Source organism: Vulpes vulpes, chromosome 9, assembly GCF_048418805.1.
Source record: "Vulpes vulpes isolate BD-2025 chromosome 9, VulVul3, whole genome shotgun sequence".
NCBI classification, from domain to species: Eukaryota; Metazoa; Chordata; class Mammalia; order Carnivora; family Canidae; genus Vulpes; species Vulpes vulpes.
Window position 1 is genome coordinate 103,290,355 of NC_132788.1, and position 18,111 is coordinate 103,308,465.

General features: G+C 40.3%; 1 protein-coding gene across 1 annotated transcript; it reads right to left on the bottom strand.

Annotated features, from left to right (window-relative positions):
• Positions 1-467: 467 nt before the first annotated feature.
• Positions 468-18,103, bottom strand: LOC112909721 (zinc finger protein 426-like). The gene is made up of 7 exons (XM_025985750.2): positions 18,016-18,103; positions 8,212-8,352; positions 7,624-7,709; positions 6,959-7,085; positions 6,113-6,193; positions 5,521-5,603; positions 468-5,060 (listed from the first exon to the last, which is right to left on the bottom strand). Exons 2-7 carry the CDS (start codon positions 8,234-8,236, stop codon positions 3,792-3,794), a joined length of 1,671 nt encoding a protein of 556 aa, XP_025841535.2. The 5' UTR covers positions 8,237-8,352; positions 18,016-18,103; the 3' UTR covers positions 468-3,791.
• Positions 18,104-18,111: the final 8 nt, after the last annotated feature.

Consider the following 18,111-nt stretch of genomic DNA (forward strand, 5'->3'; position numbering starts at 1 on the left):
TGTTATCCAGTGGCTGCCAGTCAGACTGGTTTGCCTCCTACACCATAATAGGCAATGTCTAAAATCATTTCTAGTTATCACAACTATGTGCTAGCACCTTGTGGGTTGACATGAGGAATCTTTTAAGCCTACAATACATGAGACAGCCCTTACAACAAATCATTAAACATCAAAACATCAATATTAACATTTTGAGATCCTGGTCTACACTGTCAAGGGCTAATATTAAAATATTTCTCTAGGGGCACCTGGGTTGCTCAGCTGGTTAAGCGTCTACATTTGGCTCAGGTCATGGTGCTGGTGTGCTGGGATCCAGCCCTGCATCGGGCTCCCTTCTCAGCAGGAACCCTGCTTCTCCCTCTGCTGCTCCCCCTGCTTGTGCTCTTGCTCTAATAAGTCTTAAATTTTTTTTCCTGAAAAATTTCAATTGCCCATTACATTATGGAATTAAAGATATCAGGAAGAAATTTCTTTCCATTTTGTCACTTTTTTATTGTTTAAATGCATAAAAAGGAATCACCATTTTAAACAAGTGAACAATTCTATTCGGTTGACACCAAGTACATTGGTTTTTGTGCGACCGTTAACCACTATCCATTTCCAAATGCTTTCACATCCCCAAATGGATACTCTATCCATTCAACATCCATTTAGCATTCATCTTTCCCTCCACCAGCTGCCAATCATGCACTGAGAAAAGTAGTTTCCACCTGGGTCTTGTTAGCAATAATGGAAAATAAAGATGCAACGAAACAAAGATAATAAGGGGGGACGCCTGGGTAGCTCAGCAGTTGAACATAAGCCTTTGGCTCAGGGTGTGATTCCAGGGTCTGGGGATCAAGTCCCATTTTGGGCTCCCTGCGGGCAGCCTACTTCTCCCTCTGACTATGTCTTTGCCTCTCTCTCTGTCTCTCATGGAATTAATAAAGTATTTTTTAAAAGGTAAAGGAAAAGGAAGAATGAAGAGGACAGAAAGCAAAGAAGGAGGCAATATGTCAAACTTATCCTATGCAATATACCACATAAAAACACCTAAGCACAGCACCACTCAAATCTAGAGTCCTACACTGGAAGTTCAAAATCACATCACTGTTTCCAGGGTAGAATCCACTACAAACACAAACTTTTTGTGGAAAATGAGGTTAAATAAGAAAAATCTCTATGAAATGTCCTAATTCCATAAAATTATACATGTAAAACAGCACAATTTTGATATGGCAAGCACTTCGATTACAACTGTAGTATCCTTTTCATCCCACTTCTTTATGTGAAAAATAACCAAGTAAATGAATGTGAATATTGACATTTGAAAGGATGATTTTTGAGAAATCCATGCCAGCATCTGATTTGAGTGCTTCCCATCTAATGTTGGTCATCTCAGGAATGCCTATAGGAAGTGCAACCAAAGGCAGAAATTTGGTGCTATAATTAGGGAAGAAAGGCAACAAAGGAGTTACTGAAGAGGCTGTTGAGAAATGAACACAAAGACAAATATAAGCAAGTCACAGGTGCTTTGGAAATAAAGGAAAAGAAGTATATCTATTACAAGAGGAGAGTAACCATAAACTTAAATTCACAACGTTTGCATTTGGGACCCACAATGTCCTCTTGGTTCTAAGGCCAGGGACCCATCACAGCCCCTCTCCTAGGTGAAAAAGCCTTTCCAGGAGACTCATTACATCCTTGTTGCTCAGGCTGTAGATGGAGTTCAGCATGGGTGTGATCACAGCACACACCCCTGAGGTAATCAAGCTTCTCTGGTTAGAATGTACCAGGAAAACTGAGCTGGACTGCCAGGCTTCTCCCATAGGAAAAGATCACAGAGCAGTAAGACCTACAGGTGAAAAATGGTTTATATTTTCCCATGAAGAAGACATTCTTATTTAGGAGGAGACAATCCAAGTATGAAAAGAGGATCTCAGTGAGATCAGCTAACATTATCAGCACAATAACAATGAGGGTATCAGATTGCTGGAATTACAACTTATGGGTTTTGAGATATCAATACTTAAGGCCAGTCAGTGTATTATACATTGCAACACACACCAAGCAGTTAAGACTACAACCATATTCAAAAGAATCACTTCCATATCCCAATCTCCAAATACAAGACTGTACCTGGGTCACTTCTTTTTAAGTAGGCTCCACACCCAGAGCCCAATCCAGGGCTTGAACTCAAGACCCTAAGATCAAGAACTGAGCTGAAGTAAACAGCTGGACATTTAACTGAGACACCCAGGTACCCCATATCCAGGTGACATCTGATCAGGATTTATCACTAAATTTGATTTGAAGTGTACTCCACTGATTTAAGTCAGAAGGGAGGTGACATTAAACTGCTGCAGCCTACAAGGCCACCCATGACATAACTAAAGGCTGCTCAAGTGTTACAAGTACATGAATGTGTTAACTCAAAACTGAAACAAGGTTCTGATGGATTCTGTGTCTCTATCAGTGGTGGCATCAAGTATATTAGAATATCAGGATCTGTCCTAGCCACAAGGTTTCCTAACTCATAGCATGTGAAGGGATGTGAAACTAACCATGTCACATGCTAGGTGCAGCTGTTTCTGAACACAGGCAAAGAATAGAATTGCTTTCCCAGGATATGGTGATTTAAGAACAAGAGAATATTCTCTGTTCCCAATCTCTCCTCACACTGCCTGAGGTCAAAAATATTTTCTAACCTAGTAATGAGTATGTTGCTCTTTCCAGAGTTATGAGATCCGGGTATATAACCTCACTGTTTCTAAAGTCTTTCCTGACCCAGAAAGATCATGTGTGAGAGAAACATTTCAGGAAATCTAGACACAGACACAGATCCTCCACCTTTGCCAGCATGAGGCACTGCAGATGGACTCTGTGAACAGTGAACTAAATTCAACTGCTCACCATCTTCACAATATTAGACAAGGTCAGTATACTAAACTGTATACTAAACAGTATACTAAACAGCCTTTAGTAAACACTAGAGGATCCCAGTGGCTTGTATAACATTAAGTCTAACGGTGGTAGTCCCACATGGGGCAAGGCTGCAAACCAGGTATAGAAACTAGACTGGACTAGCATTGCTATGAGGGGCAGAGAGCCAGACCATTCCCAAAAATGCTCTGGGCAGAGTGGCACATGTTCAAAAAACATCTATGAAGCTACCCTGTAAGTTGAGTTCCATACATCTTCAACTGCGCTCCTCCAGCATGGTTTGTAAGAGACTGATTGCTTTCCCACATCACTTAACTTCATAGACACCTAATTAAGGAGCTCTTTCATGTATTCAATGGGACACCTGTAGACCTTTCCATAGTCCTCATATTCAAGTTTTCCCTCCAATGTAGCTTTTTATGTTTTTGAAATACACTAGAATAACACTGTCATGCTTATTATGTACATAAATCGTCAATTTATTGTGCTTAGTGTTTAGGTGTTTAGTCATGACCATGACTGAAGTTTTCCTCACATTCCTTACAATTCAAAGGGTTACTCTCTAGTATCAATTTTTACATGTTGAGTTTGGCTTGATTAGATAGTGAAGGCTTTCCCCCAGTGTTTACATTCATAGGCTTTATCTCCAGTGTGACTTCAAATGTGGAAATACTGAAGGTTTTCCCACATTCTGTACACAGGGTTTCTCTTTACTTTGAATTTGTAGGTTTTTGAAGGTTGGAAAACCAAGTGAAGCCTTTCTCACATTCCTTACATTAATATGGTTTCTCTCCAGTATAAATTCTTAAATGTCACATCAGGATGAGAGTACTAGTAAAAGCTTTGTCACAGTACTTACTTTCACAGGGTTACTCTCTAGAGTGATTTCTCAAATGGCTATTAAAATATAAGAAAGTCCTAAAGGCCTCCCCACATTCACCACATCGAAAGGGTTTCTCTGCAGTATGGGGTCTCAGATGTTCATTAAGATATGAGGAATTACTGAAGGCTTTCTCACAGTCACCACATTCATAGGGCTTCTCTCCACTGTGTGTTCGGAGATGTTTTTTAAGGACTGAGGGCCAAACAAAAGCTTTGCCACATTCTTTACATTGATAGGGTTTCTCTCCTGTGTGAATTCTCAAATGTACACTAAGTCGTGAAGAATTAGTGAAGGCTTTCCCACACTCCTTACATTTATAGGGCTTCTCTCCAGTGTGAATTCTTAAGTGTTCATTAAGAATTGAAGAACTACTGAGGGCTTTCCCACATTCCTGACATTTATAGGGCTTCTCACCACTGTGAGTTTGAACATGTTTACGGAGGACTGACAGCCAAGCGAAGTGTTTCCCACACTCCTTACATTTATAGGGCTTCTCTCCAGTATGAATTCTCAAATGTTCATTAAGAACTGAGGAACGACTGACAGCTTTCCCACATTCCTGACATTTATAGGGCTTCTCGCCACTGTGAGTTCGAACATGTTTACGAAGCAGTGAGGGCCACTGGAAGTGTTTCCCACATTCTTTACATCGATAGGGTTTCTCTCCAGTGTGAATTCTCAAATGCACATAAAGGCGTGAGGATGTAATGAAGGCTTTCCCACATTCACTACATTCAAAAGGTTTTCTTCCAGCGTGAAGTCGAATGATATGATTATTGAGGCACTTGGAATCTGCATAAGACTTCCCACATTGTTTACATTCGTGGAGTTCTTGAGCAGTATGTGTCTGCACATGCTCAGTACGGCCTGCAGGGAAAACTGAAGCTTTTAGAAACTGCCTCCATTCATTGAAGTCTCTTCCATTGTGAGTTCTCACATGTGCCTGGAAGCGTGAATGACTAATGAACGTTTTCCCACAGTCACTGCATTCAAAAGTCTTCTTTGCCATACTAGTTCTCTCATATGCTGTATGTGGAGTCAGGCTGAAAACTTTATCACACTGATTAAACTCAGAAGGCTTCTCTCTAGTAGAGTTTTTCTTTTGTAGGTTAAGTAAGCCATTGCAGTACTGATTATGCTCAAAAGTGTTCCCTCTATTTTGAGTTCTCACATGTGTCTTAAGGTTTAAATGTTTACTCAAGACTTTTCTACCTTGTTCACAGTCAGAGAGTTCTGCTCCACGGTGGGTCTTTTCCTGTTAATAAAAGGATGAAAGTTGAGGATTTTCAGACTGATTATAAAATTCAACCTTATAATGCAAGAAATAGGATGATGATGACTCTTACCAGTTTTATTACATAAATACAGTTCCTGTTGATTTCTTTCAAATTGAATCAGGGAACTCTTCTGCTAAAAACTGATGCCATCTATGCTACTCTTATGATCATTCCATTGAAATTTCATGATAATGTTTAAAGACTCAATAATGAGTTATATATCTGGGAATATATACTTGTAGTATCTAGGAAGCAACAATTTTCATGATAGATTTGGATTATAAGTCCCAAATCATCATATGCAGAGTATCTCTGAATTACTTTGTCTATGGTGAATGCCACTTGTCTCAAATGTCTCACACTTGCACTGAATTTTATAACAGGACCACCAATCTTTTTTGAATGTGGAATATAAAAAATATCACTAATCAATCTTACTTTTTGTATTTCAATGGCTGTTTTTCCTCCAAAAAAATCCTGGCGAGATGCTGATTCTTTAGTTTGAGGTCGCATTTCCCATTCTGAAATAAAACAAAAACACAAATTCAACATCTGCAGAAAGAAATCACAGGCTTAACAATTTTAAACCAAGACTTAGCTTTCTTTTATTTTCACATTGAAAAATGGTGAAATGGCAATAAAGAAAAAAGATTTCATCAGTTTGTTTATGGGAAAAATATGACAATAAATGTGTAGGGACAGATTTCCATGGCTTACTAAAAAATAATTTTCTAAAAATCAAATATGATGTCAAACGATAAAATATTATCAAGATAACATTATCAAGTAGACATGTGAAAAATATGTGGACAAGGAAGATACACCAAAATGATGAACTTAAGAACTAGAAGAGATCATTTGTGAGATCACAGAAATTTTAAGTAAAACAGTAAAGGAAAGTGAAGATATCCAAAAACATCAGAGATAAATGGCTTCAGCCCTCTGAGACAAAAGGTATCTTAAAAACTGTACACATTACAGTTGCAAAGATCCCATACTTCAGACCAGTGAAGTTTGTAACAATACTCACCTTGGAAAACTCCTGTTTCCACTGTCCTCAGCTCCTGTTGTTCCAACCAAGCAACCAGCTTAGGTTTTGACAGTTGATATTCTGCCAGAGGAAAATGTACATTTTTTTTTAAATAAGATGTTATTTATTTGAGAGACAGACACAGAGATAGCAACAGAGAACATAAGTGGAGAAGAGAGGGAGAAGCAGGCTCCCCACTGAGGAGGGAGCCCGACGCAGGGCTCGATCCTAAAACCCCAGGATCATGACCTTCGCCAAAGCCAAATGCTCAACTGACTGAGCCACCCAGGGGCCCCCCAAAGGTACATTAGAAGAAGCTCAGATAAAGAGATGACAAAGCTTCCAATGAATCCAAAACTGTATTTCTAATGAAAGCAATGAAATTAGACCAAAAGGACCAAAAGAGGCACATATTTATCTCTTGTGACAAAAGATTAGTTAACTCTAATCCCTAAAAGCCAAATTTGAATGTACGTATATATTTACAGAACATAAACATATTTATTCAAATAGGAAATAAAGGGGATGAAGAAAGATCTTTCTTCTGATGGGGAAACCACTAGAGCAATGGTCCTCAAACACGAGTGCATCACCATCATCAGGATGGCTCACTGAAACACAGAAGATGGGGCAACAACCCTAGATTTATAATTCAGAAGGTCAAAAGTGGAGTCTAGTAAGAATGTAAATTCCAAACAGAGTGATGGTTTTGCTGTTGGCCCTAGGACCACATTTACAGAACACTCATTGCAGATTATAACGCATTAATGTTATGTCCAGAGGGTATCACCAAAGCTGGAAACACATTAAGTATATGATATATATCTGAAATGTTGGCAGCCTTACCTACTGAGACCAGGTTCTGGTAGTTCTCCAGCATCACACTTCTGTATAGGTTTCTCTGATTAAGGTCCAGTAATATCCACTCCTCCTGGGTGAAGTCCACTGCCACATCCTCAAAGGTCACTGCAATCTAAACCATCACACCTGGGTTGGCTTAAGACAAGAAACATCTCCACAATGTTCATGGGGGAATGAGGGAAGACTCAAGGTTCTATGGTCCTAGGTACTCTTCTCTCCATCTAGACTCACTCATTGCTCATCTCCGCTCATATGGCTTTAATGGCACCTTTTCAGTTTTTGAGTTTATCTGAGCAAAACCAGGGTAGGGGCTCTTACTTCCCTCTATTGCAGTAGATGACTGAATTCTTTGAGAAAAGGACACTTACACCTTCCTTACCAAGTCACAGCACACAGCAAGGTGGAAACTTGCACCTGGTAGCCATGAGGTTCAATTGATTAGCAAAATACTGAAACTATTTTCAGGGTAATCCCTCTTCAGTATGAGAGTTTCCACTTCCAGGAAAAATTCAACTGGGGATTCAGTCCTTGAATGGGGTTTATTTGTTTTAGGAAGCTCAGGACACAGATGTGCCTAGAAGGAATGTATCCAACTGGTGGATATAAGTATGGCATTCATTCTGTTGACTGATATGCTTCTTTAAAATTACCTGATGATAATTTTTCAGCCAGACAGCTACCATCTTTTCTGTCTCTGTGTTTACCTCAGGAAGAAAAAAAGGATCTCTAGAAAGATCTTGGAAGGAAAAAAAAAAAAAATCACTTAGAATACAGCAGGACTGTATTTGTCAGAATCACCCACCTGAAAGTCATTCCATTCTAGTTTGAGATTCCCATATATTGCCACACACTCAAGAAATTTTACATAAATACACACTACTGCCATAAAATACCAGAGTAGCCCTTGCCTCACTTGGAGCCATAAAAGGGACATGCAAGACATACCGCCCACAAGGAAAGGGTTCATAGTCTTATTTTACAGGTATGGAAACCTAATCCCTGGGAAATCTGATTCTTTATTTGCCCAAGATAATAAAACTCATCAATGGGATTATGCAGCACCAAGTCCCAAAGTACATACACTAAGAAGCTAACTTAGATAACAGCATTCTCTGGCATAATTCAGCTCTTTCTAAGTGAACCAGCAGCCTGACTACTTAGGCCCAGATCCCTGGAGCCTATATTCTGTAAGGTGACCTTTAAGAATCCTCTGAAAATGAGAATCAACGATGACTTACCATGAGTCAAATCAATGGCTGCCATCCTGGGAGAGCGATATCTGATGCAAAATTTAATGCCACGATCACTTCAGTGCGATTTAAGAATCTAAGTAAACATGGCAGTCTTCGTTACTCTTGACACAGTGTTAACCTGAAATACTTTTCATATCAATCATTAATCAGCACAAGCATTACTAATCCATCACCAAATAGAAAACATTAATGCATGTTCTCTGCAGATGACATATGGGAAATTCACTATAAGTGTTATAACCTATGGCATGAAAATCAGTAATATCTATTATCATTTCCTGATGATACATACATGATAGATGTCTCACTAGGAGCTGTACATACATCAGCTCACCTGTTTGTCATAACCTCCCCCTTTAAAATAGGTATCATTGGGGATCCCTGGGTGGCGCAGCGGTTTGGTGCCTGCCTTTGGCCCAGGGCGCGATCCGGGAGACCCGGGATCGAATCCCACGTCGGGCTCCCGGTGCATGGAGCCTGCTTCTCCCTCTCCTATGTCTCTGCCCCCCCCCCCACTCTCTCTCTCTCTCTCTCTGTGTATCATAAATAAATTTTTAAAAAATTATAAAAAAATAAAATAAAATAGGTATCATTGGGACGGCTGGGTGGCTCAGCAGTTGAGCCTCTGCCTTTGGCTCAGGGTGTGATCCCAGGGTCCTAGGACTGAGTCCTGCATCCGGCTTCCTGCATGCAGACTGCTTCTCCCTCTGCCTAGGTCTCTGCCTCTCTCTCTCTCTGTGTCTCTAATAATCAAATAAAATCTTTAACAAAATAAATAAAATAAAATGGGTTTCATTAGCCCTACTTAATAACTGTAAAGCTAAAGTCACAGAACACTAATCATTAGTCTAATGCCATCCAATTAAGAAAAAGATATCCACAACTGAATGCAATTAGACTTCTCTCAAATGGTTGATATCCTGAGGTTGACTCCCAAGTATGATCAGCCGTCAGCCTAGACCTGCACTGGACATTTTCTTAGCCAGCAGTCACATATGCTATTGAGTACTTGACATGCAGTCGGTAAAACAGGATTTTAAATTTTATTTACTTTTGATTAAAATTTAAGTTTAAAACCCATATGCAGATTTGCCAATTAGAAAACTTATCTATGTTTGGGTAAACTTAAATACTTACATCTACTTTCTCAAATGTACTTATTACATGATTCAAACACATATCAAATATATCTGATGAAAATTTTGTGTCCAATGAATTCTGAATACTTAGTATGACAAGAAGAATTTAAAATACCTCAGTTTTTCTAAGGGTTACATGCTGAAATATTTTGAATAGATGGGTAAAGTATATTATTATATACATGACTTCCTTCTTTTTATTACAGCTACAGAAAAACTAATCATATACATGGCCTACATTGGCCTATAATACTGCTGGATGTTATGAAGAGGAAAAAAAATGAAGTGTTTTATTTGGTTAATGCTGTCAAGCTTCGCTTAATGAAACTTAAGGACTTGGAGCCCTGCACCTCCTTTTTATTTATCATAATTCCTTCATTATTTTCACAAATATTTATGAAACTGTGATGCTAGGCGCTATGCAGAAAACAGTGAAATATACAGAAAATGTCCCAAGGCTTAATATCACAACATTCCTTTTTTTTAAAAAACATTTTTTTTAAGATTTTATCTATTCATGAGAGACACAGAGACAGAGACAGAGAGGCAGAGACACAGGCAGAGGGAGAAGCAGGCCCCATGCAGGGAGCCCGACGTGGGACTCCATCCCGGGTTTCCAGGACCACACCCCAGGCTGCAGGTGGCGCTAAACCGCTGCACTACAGGGCTGCCCTATCCCAACATTCCTAAGAGACAAAATATTCATTTATTAATGACAGCCGTTTACCGGTGCTTATGGAGAAAATAAAGAGTGTCCTATATACAAACACAAGTTTATACACAAATATCTTGGATTGCTTCTTGGACAACATAATGACAGAAAAGGAAAATAACTACTGGCTGTTCTAAACAGGACCCAAAATGTTAAGAAAAATAACGCTGGAAGGATTTTACAAAACTCAGAAGATTCTTCCAAGTATTCAACAACCTCAGCAGAGTCTTGTTTGAGGCTCAAAGCAATCAAGGTTTGTCCACTGCCCTTTGCCCTGGCAAAGGAGCAATGCCAAATTAGGCTGTGCTTCATATTCATCTAGTTTTTAATTTTTTAAAAGATTTTATTTATTTATACGTGAGAGAAAGAGAGACAGAGACACAGGCAGAGTTGAGAAGCAGGCTCCTTGTGGGTAGCCCAATGTGGGACTCGATCCCAGGTCCCCGGGATCACGACCTGAGCTGAAGGCAGATGCTTAACTGTTAAGCCACCCAGGCATCCCCATATTGATCTATTTTATGAGTCTTTCCACAGAACCTCTTTTTCGTATTATCACTTCCAAGTTTTTATTTTTATTTCTTTCTTAATGAGGCTTCCTTCTTATTTTAATATCTTTTAACCTGATACAGTTAAAAGATAATTCCTATGTTGAAAATTATTGACTCTTTAATAACTAAACAGAGAACAGCAGCCCAAACCCTGATCTACAGAATGGGATTCATATTATGACAAATACTGGAAGTTCCACAGTTTTATTACCATAAACCAAATCAACTCTCATAACCCAAGATACCTCATTCAACCAATGAAAAGACCAGAACTCTGAAATAACATGCTTCCACAAACATTGCATCTCAAATGCTTAGTATACATTGCAGGTACTCCCAGGGGTCTCAAACTGACATCGTTTGGGGTGAACAGGCCCAGAAATGTGTTTATTTTGGTGGCACCTGCACTTTTTACCTTTTGTTGGTTTTTTTTTTTTTTTTGAGATATAAGTGCTATACAATGAAATACACAGATCTTAAGTATTCTGATGAGCTTCAACACTTATGTTTACTTGTTTAATGAGCAGTACAAGAAGATATAGTATATACTCATTTCCCTAAAAGTCTTCACCCTTCTAGTTCATTCCCTCACCTCCATTCCAGAGGATCATTATCTCATTTGTTAATTACTAGATACATTAAGCAGTGTGCACATCAATCACAAATTTATTATTCTGACAATTTTCTCGTTTAGAGAAACAGTAAGGGAGAAACATTCTTTAAACTACCACTGGACGTGTGGATGTGTCCATTTCTTCTTATATTTCTGTCAAGCATTGGTTTATAGTTTGTGCAACAATATTATGGGATAGATGAAAATTTTGAAATTATATCATTTTGGAGATAATGAATTTTCTATTATAAACAACTCTCTCTAGTAATGCTTTAGGACAGTGTTGTCTGACATGAGGACCCATTTTCTTTTGGAGAGCTCTTTGCATATTAAGGGTAGCATTACATCTGCCTGAAGGACATTATGACACAGTGATCACTGACCAAGACCAGGATTCATATCACTCAAAATATATCTTTCTAGACTACTTTTAAGTAAGTCTCTAACAAAGTATATCCCAGGTATTAGGAAATGTAGTTAAGTACTGTAGAAATATAAATGTGTGGGGATCTCTGTCTTCAGAGCATTCACCCATTGCAGCCAGGAGCGTCTGCAAATTGAACACTTACTTCCCAAGGATACCTGATATGTCTGCCCATCAGACATGGCTTGGCTATATCCCAGAGATTTTTTCTTTTTTTTTCTTTTCCCAGAGATTTTCAAATGTTTGTCCAATGCCTGCTGACTACCTCTGCCCCAGGAAACCCAGTCAACTTTACAATCAAGGGACTGCAATGATACCTTGCAAATAAGATGTGACCCAGTCTTGGGGAGAAGATATCCCTACAAATCTGACCATCCTTTTACTCTGTTCAACTCCAGGATCTAACAGAGTGCTCTTTACATCTTTATGTTACTCTTCCCATGTATATCAAAAAAAGAAAATCGAGGAGTGATTTTTGTCTCTTGATTAGTCCCAGAATTATACAGAAATGAGACAGACAGTGATTGCAGAAGATACACCTGTAAAGATGAGATCTGGGGGTTGATTTCATCAAGTCTTTGGTCTGGAGCCAGTAGCTGAGCTCCTTCAAAGACACTCAGCTGCATTATGAAAATCAAGCTATTACCTATGGCTCATTGTGAAGATGTCCAAACAGAAGCACTTGTGTGAGAGTCCAAGTGAATACCATGCTTAGCTGCTACCTCAGTAGTAATGATGACTACAAAAACTGTGGTGAGGGATAGGTTCTTATGACCGGACTTGCACAGAAAATGCCAAGCTCGGATTTACTAAAGCTCGAATCAAACCTCAAGAAAGCTCTTGGAAAAGGACATTTCTTGTGGACACAAGACTGACACTGTTGAAAATCAAACATGAAATTTAATTGCACAAAATTACAACCAAAATTAGAATGTCTATCTCAACTAGTTGTTCAAGTGAAATTAGAGCACTGATGAGGGAAGAATGAGAACTTGAAAACTGGAATGAGGACATCCAGTTGGATCAAGCCAAAACTCACAATCTTGAATCCACAAGACACGGACTCTCCCTCATCAGGAAGTCTCCTGTCCTTTGGTTTCTGAAATGAGCCTTCCTCTGTTTAAAAATACTGAGGAAATCTCATTTGAGACAGGAGTCTTAGAAGGAAATGCTCCGCCACTCTGGAAAACTGTGTGGAGGTTCCTCAAAGAGTTAAAAATAGATCTGCCCAACGACCCAGCAATGCACTGCTGGGGATTTACCCCAAAGATACAGATGCAATGAAACACTGGGACACCTGCACCCTGATGTTTATAGCATTAATGTCCACGATAGCTAAACTGTGGAAGGAGCCTCAGTGTCCATCGAAAGATGAATGGATAAAGAAGATGTGGTTTATGTATACAATGGAATATTACTCAGCCATTAGAAACGACAAATGACCACCACTTGCTTCGATGTGGATGGAACTGGAGGGTATTATGCTGAGTGAAATAAGTCAATCAGAGAAAGACAAACATTATATGGTCTCATTCATTTGGGGAATATAAAAAATAGTGAAAGGGAATAAAGCGGAAAGGAGAAAAAATGAGGGCACCCCCGGTGGCGCAGCGGTTTAGCGCCACCTGCAGCACAGGGTCTGATCCTGGAGACCCAGGATCGAGTCCCGCGTCAGGCTCCCTGCATGGAGCCCACTTCTCCCTCTGCCTGTGTCTCTGCCTCTCAGTCTCTCTCTCTCTGAATAAATAATTTTTTTAAAAAAATGCTTATTTAAAAAAAAAGAGAAAAAATGAGTGGGAAATATCAGAAAGGGAGACAGAACATGAGAGACTCCTAACTCTGGGAAACGAACTAGGGGTGGGGGAAGGGGAGATGGGCGGTGGGGGGGTGACTGCGTGATGGGCACTGGGGGGGCACTTGATGGGATGAGCACTGGGTGTTATATGTTGGCAAATTGAACACCAATAAAAAATAAATTTACAAAAAAAAAAAAAAAAAAAAAGGAAATGCTCCTTCTCTTCAAGATCCACCCAAACCACCTGCTACTGCCCCTAGTGACATAACGAATTCACAGTCCAAGGTAACAGGGATACAATACAGTGTAAGATAAAAAAGTCTGCACAATGAAATAGTTCCAACTCCAATAATATGTAGAAAAAATACGGTACCCTGTGGGGGAATAAACTATAAGCATGCCAGACCCAGAAGAAGGGCAGAATGTAACAATAAACTGGGCCAAATTGATTGACATGGGGTACTTATCAGACAGCCTGGGTTTAATGTGTACTAGCTCATGGACCCGGGGAAAGTTCTAACAGCTTACTTGCTTGGAAGGTACCACAGACTCAATGGTGACCTACAGAAATGAGTTCATATGCCTTAACTTCCAAAATAGAATGTGAAAGAGCAAATCTTAGGGAGATAGGAATGTTGCATTGGATTTATCCTGTATGATACACAGTCCCCATTCCCCATTGTATGTTGAGGGAATAGACTCTCCACAAAGGTACTGAGAAACAGGTAACTCGAGAGCCTCCATCCTAGAAGCCTCTATGATTAGTCTCCATGATAGATGAAGTATGACTGTAGGGGCTATAACATTGCTAAGATGAACTCCTTGATTTCAGTGGGGAAGATGAGAACCCAAAGTAGCAGAAATCAAGTAGGTGGCGCTTCACTGCCAAAGACAAAGACATGATGGGCACATGCATCAAGAGCACTGGGAACGAAACAGGAATCAGAATGCTTTAGCCTGGGACACCTGAGTGGCTCAGCGGTTGAGCATCTGCCTTCAGCTCAGTGTGTGATCCCGGAGTTCTGGGATCGAGTCCCACATCGGGCTCCTTGTATGGAGCCTGCTTCTCCCTCTGCCTGTCTCTGCCTGTGTGTGTGTGTCTCTTATGAATAAATAAATAAAATCTTAAAAAAAGAAAAAAGAATGCTTTAGCCTGCAGAGATTGTTAGTGGTGGCTAACTGACCCCAGCCTAACTGATCTCCTGAAATGAAACAGATAGGCAGCCTGTTACAACAGAGATCTGGGCTGACAGACCTGCCCTAACAGTCTATACAGTACATTTTAGCCATAGTGGGCCAAAGAGCCTCTGTGCTATATTCAAGTCTGTCACTGTGGTTTCAAAGAAGCCATAAACAATATGTAAACCAATGAATACAGTTAAATTTGTCTAAAGGTATATTCACAAAAACAGGTGAAAACCAGATTTGGCCCTGGGGCCCACAGTTTGCCAGCCTGTGTACTAGAATTTTAACATCAGTTACAGAGACTACAGATGTAAGTGGTCTCAAGTCCAATAACCAAAACTCTGATTTGACTTACCACAGTGGAAAAATCACAGTCCCTTATCCAACTTCCAGACATAGGCTGTATCACAAGCTTAGAACTCCTCAGCAAAAGATTTTGCACCACCACCACTATTCATACTATAAACCTTCCTACAGACTCTTCATAAAGGGATGTACAGTCATTTACAGGTGACCATGCATGGGGGAAAAGGAAGTACTCAGTCTCCAAGAGGACACTAATTCCTAAGGATCCAAAAATACCATTATGGCACACCACCAAAGTGGAGGCTTACGGTAGTCAGGTGATTTTTTTAAAGTCTTAACTTCAATGAACTCAGACTGGACCCAGGTGCAGCAAGCTACCCACCCATTTGGGTTTCTTTCTTTCCCCTAAATCTGTATATATAATTGGAATTTTTGGCAACTAGCAGAATTCCCTTATCTCTGGCCCATAGGGTAAGGAGCATTATGGTAGTAAAAGCTAAAAAGAGGATCCCAGAATTCCCCACCATTGGACATAATAATCCAGAAACAATGCCAAAACTGCAGGGGGAAATGCAAGGGCTAATGCCACCATTAAACTTGCCTGAGGACTGGGAAATAGGTGATTGGCCTTAAAGAAAAAACTATGAGGACATCAACAATCACCTCAAAACCAATTCCAGAAACCTAAACTAAACATAAACTGTACTGGGCTGGTATGTTTTCTCTATGCTTGTTGTATTTATTTATATGAATGCATTTATATGACCTAGCCATTCACTTTTTCTAGTTTTCATTTCATTCATTTCATTTTCATTAATATACAAGTTACTACAACATAAAATTGCAATTTAGTCTTTAGGTAACTGATTTTCATAAGATTGTAACTAAATTTGAAGAATAGTTACTATGGACTGGGAGGGAGAGAAAATGACTCTTGATGTACACTTATAATTCCTTTATGCAACATAAGCTGAAGTATACATCACCCTTAAAAGAGTTGTGAAAAACCTTTTGAAGCCTCTGGATTTGAAGCTGGCAAACTATACATCACGGGCCTGTTTTTGTAAATCAAGTTTTACTGGAACAAAGCCATATTCATTTATTTAATAAGGTCTATGGTTGCTTGTGTGCTACAAAGGCAGAGCCGAGTAATTCCAGGCCTTATGGCCAACAAATCATAACGCACTTAAAGAGAACTGCAACTACCCCCATTTTGACCTCAAATTTTCTAATTGATTAAGGTCTTCTTTCCAGCTCATGTAACTCAAAAGTCCAAAGCATCCCTGATTCAGCATAAACTGAATCCTCCCGCTCAAGCTATAAGGACTGTCCTAAGCCAGCAAGACTCCATGTGATTGACTTCAAGGCAGTGACTGGCCCACACTGACATTTGTCTCACATGTTCCTTATAAAAAGAAAGCTAGAAGTATTTTCATAACTTTGGAGACCATCTTTGAGATGCTACTCTCCTCTCTTCCTGGTATTGCCTCAGTAACATATATTTCTTTCTTGTTTCACCACCACTTGTTTCTTTGACTTGACAGTGGCCAAAGGCCAGACCTGTTTTAGAACTCCAGAGACAGGGCAGCCCCGGGTGGCTCAGCAGTTTAGCGCCACCTTTAGCCTAGGGCCTGATCCCAGAGACCAGGGATGGAGTCCCACGTCGGGCTCCCTGCATGGAGCCTGCTTCTCCCTCTGCCTGTCTCTGCTTCTCTTTCTCCCTGCGTCTCTCATGAATATATAAATAAAATCTTAAAAAAAAAAAAAAAAAGAAGAAGAAGAACTCCAGAGACAGGTGCTCTTCCACCTCTGAGCCACCCCCCTACATTATCCCCTTGGCCTTTTCTGACAGTCTACTAACCTCTGCACCAGACCCAATTACCATATTACAAAATCATGAAATACAGAAGACATTTAAGCACATCATGGAAATAAAATCACAAATATCAGAAAGTATAAGTTTCTCAAAGAACATGACTCTTCCAAGTCAGTGTTATGAAGAAACAATAGCTCTGCTCTAGCTTAAAAGAGACTAAGAGACATTAAAAAAAAAAAATGTCATATATAAACCTTAATCACAGCGTAGATCCAAAAACATTCAAAAATATTTTAAAACGATGTGTAACCTTTTAGTTTTAGAGAACAGTTTTAATTTTCTTGGGTGAAATCAAAGTATTATCTTTTTAGCAGCAAAATATCCTTATCTTTAGGAGATACATCACCAAATATTTAAAGGTCAAGTATCACGCCTGCAATTTATTTCCTTTTTAACAGTCCACTAAAAAGCACATTTCTTTATCCAGAGAGAGCAACCAGACAAAATGAGAAAGTGGGTGAATCTACCTCAACACATATTCATAGCATTTCCTTTAGGTTTAAGATTTTACGAAACAAAAAAGCTGGGAAAATACACACTTAATCCAAACGTCCTGTTAATGTGAAATTCAATTACTCTAAAAGTGGGGTTAATAATGCCTCCATTGTTTTCTCCGGGAGTCCCCTGGTTTGAGGCTTGGTAGGGATGGACGGGCTCAGGAGGGAGGGACGTAAAGGTAGATGAAAACCTGTTTCTCTTTAGTACAAAGACTTGAGGTGGACGTACGTATACCTCGCTACTGAAATAGGCACACTACGCACATCCGAGAAAGCATATTACCTTCCGACTAAGACTGTGTGCCCAAAAGAAAAAAACGAGCGTGGAAAAAACACATTCTCGGATGAAACATTCTCTTCCACGCGAAAAGGAAGCACAGGCCCCTGTGAGCCAACTTTCCCACCGGTCAAGTCCCCGAGGAAGCGAGGACGCGGGGCGGAGTCTGGGTCACTCCCAACAGCAGAAATGCGTCCCCTTCAGGAGAAAAGTCACAAACGCTGCTTGCACACTGGACACGAAGACCCCACGGACGCCCTCACCGCGGGTCCACAGAGGTCCCGGAGGGGGGTACCGCCGGCCTCGGCGGCGTCTCGGGCGAGCTAGGCGCATGCGAACCGCACGGCCCGGCGGCACGGCCCGCCGACTGGGGAGCCTGCCTAAACCCGTCCCTGGACTCCAACCTCCTTCCCTCACCTTCACGCCACTCTCACCACCGGCGGCCCACGGACGACCACTACCATCCCGACGCGCTGAACGCCGCAGAGCGGAGACAGCGGAAGAGACAGCGGA